Source organism: Anoplophora glabripennis, unplaced genomic scaffold, assembly GCF_000390285.2.
Source record: "Anoplophora glabripennis isolate ALB-LARVAE unplaced genomic scaffold, Agla_2.0 scaffold1332, whole genome shotgun sequence".
Classification (NCBI taxonomy): Eukaryota; Metazoa; Arthropoda; class Insecta; order Coleoptera; family Cerambycidae; genus Anoplophora; species Anoplophora glabripennis.
In genome coordinates this window covers 52,368-68,128 of record NW_019418169.1, presented here as the reverse complement: position 1 = coordinate 68,128, position 15,761 = coordinate 52,368, and the positions used below count along the sequence as shown (strand labels likewise).

General features: G+C 30.7%; 1 protein-coding gene across 1 annotated transcript in view; it reads right to left on the bottom strand.

The window, feature by feature from the left end:
* The window catches only part of LOC108914516 (CCR4-NOT transcription complex subunit 11-like), a gene marked incomplete at its 3' end in the record, with an annotated part of 22,914 nt that extends 7,493 nt beyond the window's left edge, over window positions 1-15,421 (bottom strand). Inside the window, exons 1-3 of the mRNA XM_018720339.1 lie at window positions 15,255-15,421; window positions 15,112-15,203; window positions 14,904-15,049 (exon numbers count right to left, since the gene is read on the bottom strand). Of these exons, the coding sequence (XP_018575855.1) occupies window positions 14,904-15,049; window positions 15,112-15,203; window positions 15,255-15,292 (276 nt within the window). The remainder of the gene's footprint in view (window positions 1-14,903; window positions 15,050-15,111; window positions 15,204-15,254) is intronic.
* Between the last annotated feature and the right edge of the window lie 340 nt (window positions 15,422-15,761).

The following is a 15,761-nucleotide window of genomic DNA, read 5'->3' as shown; positions in this document are numbered from 1 at the left end:
TGACAGACCCAGTACATTCAACAGGCAACCAAAGACCCACTAGTATTTTTCACAGGAAAAGTGTATATAGAATTTTATTTCAAAATGTATATTTTCAATTTTCATGCCTAAATCAGAGGGGTAATTTTTTTGATAAGATAAGAAAAATGCATGTTTAACAGTCCTTCACAGATCCAATAAAACCAACCGCTTTTTCAATCCCATTTATAAACAGAAATATATTCACTCGACGTTCTCAATCCCTCCAGGGTTGCCATTTCTTGGGCTCGACAGCGCATGTTCAATTTGTAGGTTACATATAATATTTTAAATCTCTTTAGATTAGTGTCTTTTCAAACGTTTATTCCCATGCTTTGCTGGAAAATAAAATGAATCGCACAAAATTAATTTTAAATCTTGCTATGGAGCAAGATGTTGCAGGTAAGTTAATATAATTATAAGAAAACGTTTATTGACATATTTAGTTATTTACAAGATTCAATATTCAAATTAATGATATGTTTTAATATTTTAAATTAAAAAACCTAACAATGAAATACCCGAAGCATTACAATGCCGCAGTATTGTTACGTATAGAGTGCGTCCAGCTCAACGTGACGGTTCTTAGTTACTAAGAGATATATTTTTCAAAGAGGTAGGACGTCTAGGTCACCAGAATTTAAGTTTTAAAAATTATTAAATATACGGGTTATTTATAATATTTTCCGTCAACAGACAAAATCATTCTTGAACAGAATATTTGTTTTATTTGAACGATATTTTACAGATTATCATTAATAACGCGAAATTCAGTAAATCACTATGAAACAGACACAACTAAATTATTACAACAGTTATCTTTATCTAACATTGATTTTTTAACACATAGTCAAAGTACTGCAAATTGCTTGAAAACAATACGTGTCTTTTCTCAAAATTATTTGGAATGATTACATACTGAAGAGATATCTACCCAAAAAATTTAACAAGTAGTCAACTTTTATTACCATTGAAATTTTATTATTGAATGCACTGTAGAAGATATTAAAGTTATTAGTACCTATTTTTTTAAACAGTTTATAATTTGCCTCAGGTAATTAATTTCAAAGGCAAAGTTTTTAGAGGCTTCGTGTTTTGAAAAGAGGGACGGAATTTCTTTAAAAATGGCGCGTTTTAGGTATAGAGAACTTTAACACGATTGTCTAAGTTTGTGTAGAATTGAAAAATAAGAAAATGTAAAATCTGATACGTTTTAGTAATCCCAATGATCCGCATCTGTGTACCTTATTTTTTGTTTGGAAAAAACAATATTTACAAAAAAATGGAACCTTACACAGTCTTACGCTACTGTGCGGGGGTTTAATTTACGCCACCGATTGTAGATAATGTTGTTTTATTTTATTGCACATTAATATGTAACATGATTGTACTTGATACCAATAATTTTTTAGATACGGACTTATTTTCGGAGTTATCAACTAATGATTCTACAAACAATTTCATTCAAAAGCTTATTCATCCTGTAAGTAGAAACATTTTACATCTTAAATGTTTAACAAATTTTTGTTTATTTAAATAAGTAAAAATATAATTATTAAAAATTGCTAATTAGTTATTAACATTAACGATTTCATTTCATCTTTAGAATGCTGAGAATATTTGTGCTTACAAAAACTCAAATTGTGTACAAAGCAATTTGGAAGAAGTAAAAAATAACCAAACTTCTGATAAAAATGTAAGTTGTGAGTAAATTATTATCAACAAAACTAAATGTATATTTATCATATTCAGATTTTAAAAAATTTGCCAACAAATACGTCAAACGAAAAGGTAATGGATTTCTTATCAGGTATTGAGAAAGTAAAAAGAAATCTTGATACATCAGAGGAATGGTTTTCAACGGATTTATCAAAACCATATGACTTTCCAAAATTTTTTAAACACGAGAATAAGAACAACAATGGTGTTGTTGTGGCTTTAAATGCAGTAAGTACATGCGTTTTGTTTTGTACATCTAGTAGGCTATACAGTGTATCCAAGATAAGGAGCATTAGTATCTAGGAAACGATAAGAGAAACTGGGAGGCTCAAATTTGAAAAATAGTTGTATTATTTATACCTAACAATATGCAGCTTAGACAGTTTTAAATTTCCAGGTAGTTCTGGAACAACCCGAAATTTTGCAAAATCGTTTTATTTTTTTTTGGATTTATTTGAAATTTTAAAATAAATTGCATATTTACATTGCCACTTTTTTCGCTCTATCCAATGGCGTTGGATATTTTGTGCTGTATTGACTTTTATACTGTTATGACTTCTCCCAATAAACATTTGGAAAGCATTCAGAGTCGTACTCAGGAAAAACTTTAAATGATAGCTAAAACAAGCTAAAAACTTTTTTAAGCGATTACAATAGTAATATCATCTAATTCAGAATTAAAAATGACTTTAAATTTTGTCATAAAAATAGCAGCAACGCATTTAATAAAATTAACATGATGATGGCCCCTCGAAGACGAAACGTCGGATTGCAAAAATGTTAACGCCATTGGATAGAGCGAAAAAAGTGGCAATGTAAATATGCAAATTCGTTTTCAAATAAAGCCAAAAAAAAATAAATAAAACGATTTTGCAAAATTTCGGGTTTTTCGGGATATCTCCAGAACTACCGTGAATTTTAAAACTTTCTAAACAGCATATTGTTAGGTATAAAAAACACAACTTTTTTCTAATTTGATCCTAATACTATTTATTCCATCTTATCTTGGACAGACTATACAGGGTGAGTTTTTTTCGATGTTTAGTGTAGGGATCTGGCAAATCTTACTTTTATTTTTTGAAAAAACGTCGTGGCTGACGTCGGCCAATTCCTTCAGGTGCGTGTAGCTTCGTTGCTATTTATTTTACAAAAAAAATTAAATTACAGTTTCAGGTTTTTGCGATGTTAATAATATAGTGTGATCAAATTGTTCGTGTACAGTTCGTTTTCAAGTTATAACATAAACTTTAAGTTTTTTAAATGTAAACCATGGTTAGCTATGAGCTAGAAAAAATTGCCAAAAATAAAACTAATTTAATTAATAACTTTATAACCCTTTTAGCGATCGCATTAAAATATGGCACATTTATTTGGACTATTATGGTGTATTATTTCTTATAGCTTTAGTCAAATAGATATACTGGGTGATAGTTTTCTCCGGTTACCTCCCCCTTTTAGCGGTCTAAACTTTCACAGTGGTCGTATTTTTTTTAAAACGGAAAGCAACATTGAATTTAAAAAAAATATTGTCTCTTGAAAAAATTGCCTACAGAAAGCCATTCGTGAGAAAAATTGCATTATTTGCAGGTCTGTATGTTTCGGTTTGTATAGCGGTGTCACGGATTTAAAACTTTGACTTCAGTAGGCGATGAAAACAAGATGTTGATTGCTGTGGCTATCAGGTAATGTCATTACTGTCGTGTTTCTTTAGGATTCTCATCACTTCACGCATGAAAATTATGAAAATTTACAACCCCATTCCTTGTAAAACAAGATTCGTCGGTATAAAACAGTTTTAAGCGTTGGGATCTAAATTTTTATGTTCTTGAGCAGGAGTTAAACGAAATGGCCGAAGAAGTTGTTTTTTTAAAGTTTTCTGAACATTAGTTTTACTTACATTTAATTGTCTTGATACACTGCGGACACTTCATAATTTACATGTAAATAAAACGACCTTTTCCATGTTGCTGTCCGTTTAAAAAAAAATACGGCTACAGTAAAAGTTTTGGCCGCTAAAAGGGAGAGGTAACCGGAGAAAACTATCACCCAGTATATAGATTTGACTAAAACTTTAAGAAATAATACGCGATAATAGTCCAAATAAATGTACCAAATTTTAACGCGATCGGTAAAAGGGTTATGAAGTTATTAATTAAATTAGTTTTATTTTTGACAACTTTGAAGGCTTGTAACTCAAAAACCAAAAATTTTTAATTTAACTTTCTTTCGTAGATCGTATTTATTTATCGTTCTGAATATGCAGTCAAACGTTGTCGGTAAAATTTGCCTGATAATAACGGAAAGAAACCTATTAGGAATTATAGATAGGTAGATATAAATAGATAGTAGATGTATTATAATTTTAGGATCCAAATCAAGTACTTGATAGTAATGAAAATGCAAGTAAAGTTTTCTATACTCTGCAAACTATGGAACTTGGAACAGAAACGAAAGTTAAAACTTTAAACAATGATACAATACAAGAAGAAAATTCAACAGATGGTGCAATTACTGTAACAAATGCTGCCTACTTAAATACACACTCAGATAATATAACTAGCGAATCATTAATTCAAAATAATAATGGGTCACATATTCTGCCGCCAATAATTTTGCCCGATAATATTAGAAATTTTCCCCTAACGAAAAAGGCAGTATCACCAAAACTCAATAAAATAAATATAATAAGTAATCAAGTACTTGTTAGTCCGAACACTAAATATAATGACAATCAGAGAAATGCAAAATCAACACGTTGCTTAGAGAAAGCGAATAATTTTTCATACACCTCAGAGGATTATACAAATGAAGAGATCTCTGATGGAAATATTTCTGATAAAGATTACTGCCCATCCGAATATTCCGAAGAGAGCTCAAATAATTCAATGCAGTCGGTGGATATATCTGAGTCTTCAAACAATATAAGAAGTCAGGTAAGAATTCTAATACGATTCAATCACCAACTGATCCTTGTGCTTGTGGCATGGCGTAGGGATTTATTTCTTTTTTTAAATTATATTTTCAGACAATATCTAATATAATATAATAATATTTTGATACATCAAAATTAGATTTTCCTAAATAACTTTGTTACAGGATGTTTGATCTCTTCCGTACTATAAGATATATTTCCTATAACAAACTGTTTATTAGTGCAATTAAATAAGCCTTTAAATCGCAATTTTGGTCAACTTGGCTGAATTTTTAATATAAGTTAGTTTGAGGTAACAATAAGTGATGGTAATTTTGTTTTCAACCCCCGGCCAGGGGTGAAAAAGAATAAAATGAAGTTTTTTTTTTTCAAGATAACGCAAAAAGGGTAAGAGCTAGAAAAAAAAGATTTTTATAAAAAGTTATAGAGCATAAAATTCTACATAAAAATGGTCTATTGACGACATATTCTTATACTATTAAAATTAACGAGTTAGGGAGGCTGGAAGTTAGATGATTTCAGAAATTATAAAACTCATAACAAGCAGAAAAATGATTTAATTTTATGTTACTTTTTCAATCTACTCTAAAAAATATAAACTTTCTTTTCAGAGAAATTTATATATTTTTAATTTTTAATAAAAAAAGTTATAACAATTTTAATCGTTAATTTTAATGATTTGACAAAACTAAACAATTTTTTTTCTATACCATTTGGTTGATTATTTAAAATAATGAGTCGCTTTCGAAAAATTGCGATTTAAAGGCTTATGTAATTGAACTATTATTATAAATTTCCGTAGTTTCCAATCGTTACCTATATCAACTTCAATCAATAAATATTCGAAAATTAACATTTTTTAGGATTGTGGAAAAAAGCAAAATTCCTACGTGAGCCACACTAAAAATTTAATGCAGATGAAGGATTTATGCCCTTTTTGTTATGAAGATGTTGGACATTTCGCTCGACATTTAGTAAGAAAACATCATGATGAAAAATCTGTCAAAGATTTTTTGAAACTGCCATTAAAAAGCGCTGAAAGAAGAAAAGCCATCATAGCCTTGAAGAGAAAAGGAAACTTTATATGGAAGCAGGAAAAAGACGAACTTAAGCCAGTTAGGATGCCTAAAAACCAAAGTGGCATAACACCAGAAATTAAGAACGATTACTATCCTTGTGTAAATTGTCTTGGGTACTTTAAAAAGAATTATTTATGGAGACACAGAAAAAAATGTCAATCTAAATCCAGTACGAACACTTCTAAACAACATTTAACAGAAGCACAAACATTACTGGTAAGCACAGGTCAACTTGGAAGTTTCTTGCAGAAATCTCGTTTGCGCAATGAAATTTTTCCTATAATGAGAGGAGATAATACAAGTTTTATTGCTAAATCTGATCCCCTTATTTGTCTCTATGGTGCATCCTATCTTAATAAACATAAAAGAAAACAGATGGGCGTGGTGGTATCAAATAAGATGAGAGAAATAGCGAGACTTAAAATTGCATTACAAAATTCTACATCTATCACTGAATTCATAGATGTATTAAAACCCGATATGTATATGGATATAATAACTGCTAGTAAAATTATATCTGGTTATTGCCCAGATAAAAAAACATTTAAAGCCTCCTCTCTAGCTCTCCATCTGGGAACTAGTTTAAAATTTGTTTGCGACATCGCTAAGAAAGCTATTATTACAAAAGATCCTTTATTCAACTGTTTGAACGTGGAACAAAAAGTAAAGGAAATTGCAGAATTACGAGATATAATTGATAAACATTGGTGCAACGATATATCAAGTTTGGCCAATAAAGTTCTTAATGAAAAGAAATGGGAAAAGCCAAAATTATTACCGGTTACAGAAGACATAAAAGTTTTTACAAATTATATACATACAATTGCAGAAGACGCTTACAAAAAATTGAAAAATGTTGTAGATGTTCAGCGAAACTATAAACTTTTATGTGAGTGCACTTTGGCTATAGTGCTTGTCTTCAACCGTAAAAGAATTGGGGAGGTACAATTTTTAGATATTGAAACTTATGAAAGAATCCCTTGTACCCGAACTCAAGATGAGAGTTTAAATTCATTAACAGAGCTAGAAAAAAGTTTAAGTAATACATTTAAACGTGTTGTTGTTTTCGGCAAAGGAAGCAAACCAGTGCCAATTTTATTTACTAAGAAAATGCAGCAATATATAAAACTCTTAATAACAATTCGTAGAACATCAGAAATTGTACCCCCTTCTAATAACTACATTTTTGCTAATCCGGGTTCAGTTGATAAATGGATGAGTGGTCCGGCAGTGATTAGAAAATTTGCTTATAAGTGTGGCGCGAAAAATCCTGAATTACTGACCAGCACTAGATTCAGAAAACAAATTGCTACGATCCTTCAACTTATGTGTTTTCAAAATGACGAAATGGAACAAATTGCCAGGTTTATGGGTCATACGGAAAAAACGCATAAGCAATTCTATCGGTAAGTTAAATCAACATAAAAACCTGAAATCATGATTAGTAATTCTTTATACTAATTTTGGACTAGATAATGATCGGCATTGGTATATTCGTACTTCCTCAGAATTATTTCTATCAATCAATTTATCCAAAAGTCTGTATGCCAGATATTAGTTTCAGTTTAATAAATAAAAAACAGAAAAATAATCCTGAGGAACTTGGAATATAACAACGAAACGTCGTGTGATAATCATGTGATAGTATTTTCTTTTGTTCCTTGGTTTAATCTAGCCTAAAAAGGGAAATTATTTCCATAAAATGTACTTATCAAATTTTAGTTTAATATCTCAAACCATTTTCGAAATTTTTACTACAAAACGAAAAAATTAGAACTAGTAAAATGTAGGTGCTCTGTATTTGGAAAACGAAGCATAGAATACATGTTTCACGATAAAAATATTGTTTTCAGCTTCACCAGTGGCGTGCGCACAGGCATGTCTGGATATTTTTAAAGAAAAAAATGATACGTCACTGACTTTTCTTAAAATAAAAATTATTTTTGAATTTCTTGCTCAATTAGGAAGAGAAAAGGTATCTTGTCCGTTTTTCTTCAGACGCACCGTTTTCATGTAAAAAAATTTAAATAGATTTATTGCATGGCGTAATCCGGTTTCAATAATTTGGAAAATAGGAGAAATTATGCACTTAGTTTTTTTTGTACCTACCAATTTTATTACAACACGTTATTACTAAAGTGACAGCTATTATTAATTTTGTCAAGCAATAACAAAAACGAGTGCACAGCGAATCTGCTAATTTCTGTTAAGATAGTGAATAGTGAATCTAAAAACTGATAAATTTCTTTAGACGGATGTTGCTAACTGTGAGGAGTAATAATTTTTTGTAATAAAATTGGTACAAAAAACTGAGTGCATAATTACTGCTATTTTTCAAATTATTGAAACCAGGTTACGCCTTGCAATAAATTGATTTAATTTTTTTACTCGAAAACGGTGCGTCAAAAAAAACAGTCAAGATACCATTTCTCTTCCAAATTGGACAAGGAATTCAAAAATAATTTTTATTTAAAAAAAAATCAGTGGCGTATAATTTTTTTCTTTAAAAATATCCAGAGATATGCCTGTGCACACACCACTGGAGAAACGGAAAACAATATTTTTATCGTAAAACGTGTATTGTTGTTAACTGCCAAAGCCTGTAAAATTGCATTAAAATATTCTGAGCGGTTTCCGCAATATTTTTAAATATGTATTTTTTATTAAAACTTTAACACCCTGTAAATCGGAAACTAAGCGTTTTCGGAATATGGTAAATTAAGGAAATACATCACAAATCACTTGTACTATAACCTCCTGCAAGGAATGCATCGACTCACCAAACACCCTGTAGGCATAGGTGTATATGAACCTTTCGACTTAAAATTAGATTAGGAATTACCCCTTAAAATAATACATAAGATTAAATAACACCCTATATATTGACATTTTTTAGAATACCTAAACGATTATACAAAAAAGAGTAAGAGAATATTTTTCTGAAATTATTGAATTTTGAATTTTTTTATAGACTTACAGAAGACATATATCAAACCGCTAAAGTAGCAAAAGTGTTGTTGCTTTTGAATGCAGGAAAGGGAGCTGAGTTCAGGGGAAAAAATTTACAGGAAATCGAAATTGAGGGAGAAGAGATTGAGGATGATGAGGAGGATATGGAAGAGGTAGAAAATATAAATGTAACGAAAAGCGATAGCGATAGGATAGTTGTAAGTTCTGAAAATAAATTCTCAGAAGAAGCAATAAGTGAACATATAAATGAAGCAGACGAGAGTAACACAAGTAATGCAAGTGATTTAATAAAGAAAGATAATAAAGAGAACAGTAAAAAATCAAAAAGAATTCGCTGGTGTGATGATACGAAGAAAATTGTTCTTAAATATTTCCAAAAACATATTAAAGAAAATAAAGCACCAAAGAAAGCAGAATGTTTGGCTCTTATTGGCAAAAGTAGTGGTATATTTGAAGAATCTGATTGGCTCCGGATTAAAACCCTAGTTTATAATACTTACCGAGATAAATAAATAATAAATAATCAGAAAAGTATCTAATATGAGTTTTTTATTTAATTTTTTATAATTTCATTACTTGTTTGATACTATATGGTAACTCATTAAGTATTTAATCCAAATCTGACATAAATCTACTTTACGTTTTTTCCGTATCAGTTAAAATAATCTAGATACAGCAGCAAATATCTATTCTTCTCAAGAAACTAGTTTAAATCCTATCTGTCCTGTCCTTAAATCCATGTTGCCAAATTTAGGGTCTGAAAACGTCTGTTCTATATCCTTCAATTCCAAAGAGTATAAAGTATATACAGAAACGATAATAGCGCCATCAGTAGCAGACCTGGAGAACTACAAGTGTATAAAATATGATGTTCAACCGTTTTATGAGTCCCACAACTATTTTTTTGTTTTGAGTCTCATGTGCTATGATGACGTCAGAAAATGGAAAAACAACGTAAAACGTTGTCAGACCCGGTGCTGGGTCTGACAACGTTACTTTTGGACTGACAACGCCGGTGGTACATACCACTTCGGGTCTGTGTAAGGTGGTTAAATAAATCTATATATATTGAAATGAAATCAGATATGAGAGAACAAATAAAAATGTAAATCAAAGGTCTATTTAAAAGACAAAGCAGGAAATATGATGGTTTGAAGTGGTTATTATTTATTGTTGTTAGTATTGAATCAGTATTAGGAATCATATTCGTTACCGATATATAATAAAAGTTAAAATGTTAGAGTATTTATAAATAGTTATAGTATATGGTATAATATTAAGTAGAAAAAAATATTAAGGGTCAAAGATATGTCATAATTTGGTAAAATCAATGTGTNTATATATATATATATATATACTCTAACACAAAATGGGAACAAGCCAGCGAGGAGTGCAGTTCTTGCAATGAACCAAGGCGTTCAAGAGGTTAATGATGTCTGTCAAATTATGCAGCACGAATAGTTTAATTACAGTGCGTATAATAATTGTTAAAATATTTCAATTCCAAGAAAAAAGAAACACCCCATTGTAACTGCAAAACACAGTAAGCACTACAAGCTGCTACGGTGAAGGTCATGCTGCCAATGTCTTTTTACATGGGGAATGCAGTTAATTCCGAGAGAGTGACGCAGGCGCCTTCTTGAAATTCTACCTTGACAAATATCGTACAGACTATACTTTATTCTACAAAGTCCTATATATTTATGTATATTTCCAGACCGAATTAATGGTGGCAGCATATGTAAAACAATATATGAAAATTATTTAATAACGTCTCTAAATTTCTCAACATGAATAGCTTAATTACCTCTTTCTACAAAGTCCTGTACGTTTCTACAGGACGTCACCTGACAAATGTTACATACTTCAAGGTTATAGAGAATAAAACAAAGTTATATAGAATAAAATTCTCTGAATAGTTCTGAGAGTTGCTTGTAAAAATTTAAACTTACAAAAAGATTTACAGAAGAATATTTACAAAGGGTTGTAGTCAAATGTACGCCCTGTATGATTTAACCTAATAGGACATAATCACTGTATGCTTTATGAAGAGAAACTAAGCTACAGCAAATTTTGTTTAAATCAGTTAACTCGGTTCTTAGTTAAGGAGAAAACAAGAAATAAAAAAAGAAACTTTTAACACCCTGTATATATTTCTACACTGTATTAAGGGTAAAAATACATATATTTATGTAAAAATTATTTATTCATGTCTATTAAATTTCTCAGCATGAATAGCTTAACTAGCTATTTCTACAAAATCCTGCCTGATTTTATATATTTCTGGGCATATTAAGGGAGGCAGCCGTTCTTATATAGAAGATATTCAGATAAAAATTATTTGATGTTAAATTTCTCTACATGAATACTTAGTTACCTTTTTTACAAAGTCAGTATGTTTTTGAATATGTCCGGGCACTTTTGATAATATCCATCACCCCAATGCAGAATCTACAGGTACTAGGTAATTGCTTTTATATTTATATGTATTTTGTTATTTACAAAAATGAATTTCTTTCAGGTACAAATACCAATAAGGCAGATGTGATGAAGCCACAAGTTTGATTACAATAAAGTGAAAAAAGGGATGAATTGTAGTGACCTGTTAACAGTGTTATAAAGAAAAGCTTAAAGCAGTATAGGTAATTTATTAATTTTTGATCAACTTCACCATTTCTTTTAGAAAATTATGTGGAGTCACCATGATCAATTCATGAATTGTGTAGGTATAATATGGTATGCCACAAAATTATGTGTAACAGAATTTTAGACAATAATATCACTGAGAATTTGGAAAATATTCCTCCTAATCCATACAAAAGTACACATATTTTTATTAAACCACGGAGAGCTGGTATAAAGAAAAGAGAACCCTGTATAGGACACTATTATAAACTAAGTTGAACACTATCTTTTGTTATAATCTTATAATAATTATAGACTGTTACAAATTCGCTTCTTACTACAGGGATCTTTGAAACGGTAAGAGGTACGAAGTAGCTTATGTAAATGGGGGCAAAGTTGCGTAATCAGGGGACCAACATTATGCGTCTAAGAAATCAAGGCTAACATGATTAGTTTTCGAAATATTTGAAAAAAACCGAAATTTTGGAAATCGGTTTTTGTTTCATTTCAGCCTTGTTTGAGGTGATATTGAAAAAAGAAGAACACTTTCTCATGGCCACTTTTTGCCCTCTATCGAATGGCATAATCAATTTTTATATGTAACATTTTGTCTCTGCAGGACCATCATCAACTTCATTTTTTTAAATACGACCCTGGAAATTTTATTACATTTTTTGTAAGCCGTCATAACCCCCAATACTGTACTGCCTCAGCCCAAACCAGATTCAGACGTTTTGTCTCGAAAAATTCATCTTCAGTGTATTCGTTCCAAATTTGCCTAAACATTTGTTTATTTATTTCTTTGTTTATTGAATTATCATACACTATAAGTATCGTTAGACCCTGTGAAATCCATCTAGTTATTTACAAACTATTACCACCACTCATTAAAATAAAACATTATTAGTGTTATTCCCGTGTCCATAGTTATTTCTAGACTTCTAGAATGCTCAAAATTTAAACAAATTCCAATCTATTTTTTTCAGGATATTCATACAAATACATCTGACATGCTCTTTCACAGTTGCGGTTACAGATATAATAAATTCCGATAATGTTACGCTGATCTTCATTTTCAATCTTTGGCAAAATGAAAATGTTTTTGAATATTTACTGAAATTTTTTAAAGAATAATATTCAGTAATAAAATTAATATTGTAATAATGTTTTAATTTTTACGCAACAACTTATTATTGAGTTATGTATAACCAAGTGATAGTAATACAGTGTAAACTCTTTATAACGTCGTTCTTTATAACGAAAAATTTCCTATAACATAGAAATTAGGTCAATTTGGTTGGTTTACGTCAAAACCCATACATTAATACACTCTTTATAGCACAACAGCCATTCTCTATTACGAAGAAATATGTTCATATTTAGACGCCAGCAAATATTTACAGAAGTATTTAATAGTGTAATTGTTTTTATAATCAGCTTACAAAAGATTCCGACTAAATCTTTGAGGTGCTGAAATTTCTAAGAAAGACCCCGAGGTCAAGTGCCTTGCTTTTGTTATTGCTAGCTGCCTCGAACACGTGTGCCATTACTCTTGGATTACATTGTTTCTAGGAAATTTTGCACTCAGTTACTAAACGCACTAGGCACCTATTGTGTATTATCAGTCGAAAACCTACTTTAAAATTGTCAAGATGGCCAGTAAAAGAAAAGCGACATCCCGAGACATGCAAAAAATACTTAAGAAAATACAAAACAAATATTGGCATAGCAAAAAACGTCAGGCAAAGTTAACAGAATATGTGTTTGGAATAATTTAATTACCTATTGAAAGTACATAATAAAATTGGAAATTATTGTAATTGGTGAAATTTGGTTATTTTTTCTTCTTCCCTCCATATAACAAAAACTCTTTATAAAGAAAAAAAAAATCCCCGGTCCCTTAAGATTCATTAAAAATAGTTTACACTGTAGTTAATAATAATAAATGTTTTATTGTAACGTGTGGTGGTAATAGTTTAAATAACTAGATGGATTTCACAGGGTGTAACGACTTACAATGTACGATAATTCAATAAACAAAGATATCTAAATAAAAAATTTAGATAAAAGAACGAATACACTGAAGATGAATTTTTTGAGACAAAACATTTGAATCTGGTTCAGGCTGAAGCAGTACAGTATTGGGGGTCATGTAGGCTTGCAAAAAATGTAATAAAATTTCCAAGGTCATATTTAAAAAAATGAAGTTGATGATGGTCCTGGAGAGACGAAATGTTACATACAAAAATTGATTATGCCATTCGATAGAGGGCAAAAAGTGGCCTTGAGAAAGTGTTCTTCTTTTTTCAATATCACCTCAAACAAGGCTGATATGAAACAATAATGGATTTTCAAATTTTCGTTTTTTTTCAAATATTTCGAAAACTAATCATGTTAGCCTTGATTTTTTAGAGGCATAATATTAGTCCCCTGATTACAGGCAACTTTGCCCCCATTTAAGCTACTTCGTACCTCTTACCGTTTCCGAGATCCTGGTAGTGAGAAGCAAATTTGTAACAGCCTGTATATTATATACATGGGGTCCCTTAAGCACATAATCAAAATGGTACTGCGACATTCTTTGGCTCAAAAGAAGATGATCTGACTTAACTTCTATTAAGAAAAAATTTCTCGCTCCTATGCTATTGAAAAAAATTATGTTTTTTGTAAGATGGATTTTAATGAAACGTGCCATGGACTTGTTCCTAAGACTCATGTTTTGATGAAGCAACCACATCCATCCGCCTTGGGCAAGTGGTAAATTCTTGTGTCTTGGTACAAGAATTACCAGAACTTTTTATTTGGTCGCTGGAATCAATCCATTTTTAATGATGCATCAGTCCTTTTTCGAGATATTGGTGCTATCACATAAGGACTGATGCATCAGTAAAAAAAATGAATTGATTCCAGCGACCAAATAAAAAGTTCTAATAATTCTTGTACCAAGACACACAAGAATTTACCACTTGCCGAAGGGGGATGGACGCGGTTGCTTCATCAAAACACGAGTCTTACTTTGGAACAAGTCCACGGCAAGTTTCATTAAAATCCATCGTAACATTTTTCAGATATTGCAAAAAACATCATTTTCTTCAAGAACTTTTAACAATCAATAGCACAGGAGCGAGACATTTTTTCCTAAGGGAAGTTAGGTCAGATAGTATAATTTTGAACCAAAGAATGTAGCAGTACCTTTTTGATCATGTGCTTATGGGACACCCTGTATAATAATAATTATCATTAATTTCCTCAGACATATGCGGTTCTAGTACTTGGAGACATGTATAGTTGCAATATTCTGTAACTAGCGAACTAACAGATTTCAACCTTACAAGTTTTTATAATTTTACTTAGGTATTGTATTTTAACAGGCAGTCATCTTCAAATATGTAGTATACATATGCTTGATGATACATAGTGCATATTAAAACAATTTTTTACATATCTTGGAGGATATGTATCATAATATTAGACCTCAAATATTTATATAGTAGTTAATGTGTTCTAAAGTGCACAAGGAACTGTTTCTGATATATAAATCTCAATACAATAATACTCACTAATAAATGTATAAAAACATTAGCAAATGGTGTATTAGTAAGTAATTCTCCTCTATATAGTTCATGTAATATAGTAATAGCTGCTAATCTTTGTTCAACTTCTGGTAACAAATTAGTTTGAAGAAGCATTATAATACATGTTCCTACTAAAAAAAAAAACAATAAATAAATATAAATACCTATGCATCAATATTAATTAAGTACCTACCTTTAAAATATTCCGAATTTTCAAATTTTCTACGGACTTCATTAGAAAGACTCTCAAATGAGTAATTTTTTACACTCTGAACATCTAAAATTCTAAAAAAAAAAATAAAAAATTCTAAACAATATGTGCTAGTTAACTCTTACCCCAATAATGTATCACACTGATCTATTGTTAATGCCATATTTTAAAAGTAAATACAACATTACATATGCACGTTTATAAATCGTAGGTACTGCTAATTCCACTAAATTTATATAAACATCTTTTAAGATGCCATCAGTGTCACCAACTCCTAGATAAGAGAAATATATATAGAATTATAGAAACGGCACTCTCTCTGTTTCTGTCAAATGCATTTCACAGTCAGTGTAGACTACACTCGCTTGTGGCGCTGAGAGTACAAATCCACGAATTTTAAATCGCACGGCCACCGACGCGCCCTGGTACGTAAGAAACACTGACATATTACGAGACTTACAATACACAAACGCTACACAGACAATAAGACAAAACGCGGAGAAACGATTTGACGTAGCCGCTAGACATGACAATCCCCTCCTCAGGCAAGCCGTTGACTACGTACCCGACGTGACCGACAAACACAAAAGACCTAGACACCAACTTTTTGACCCTGGGTGACCACCCCAATG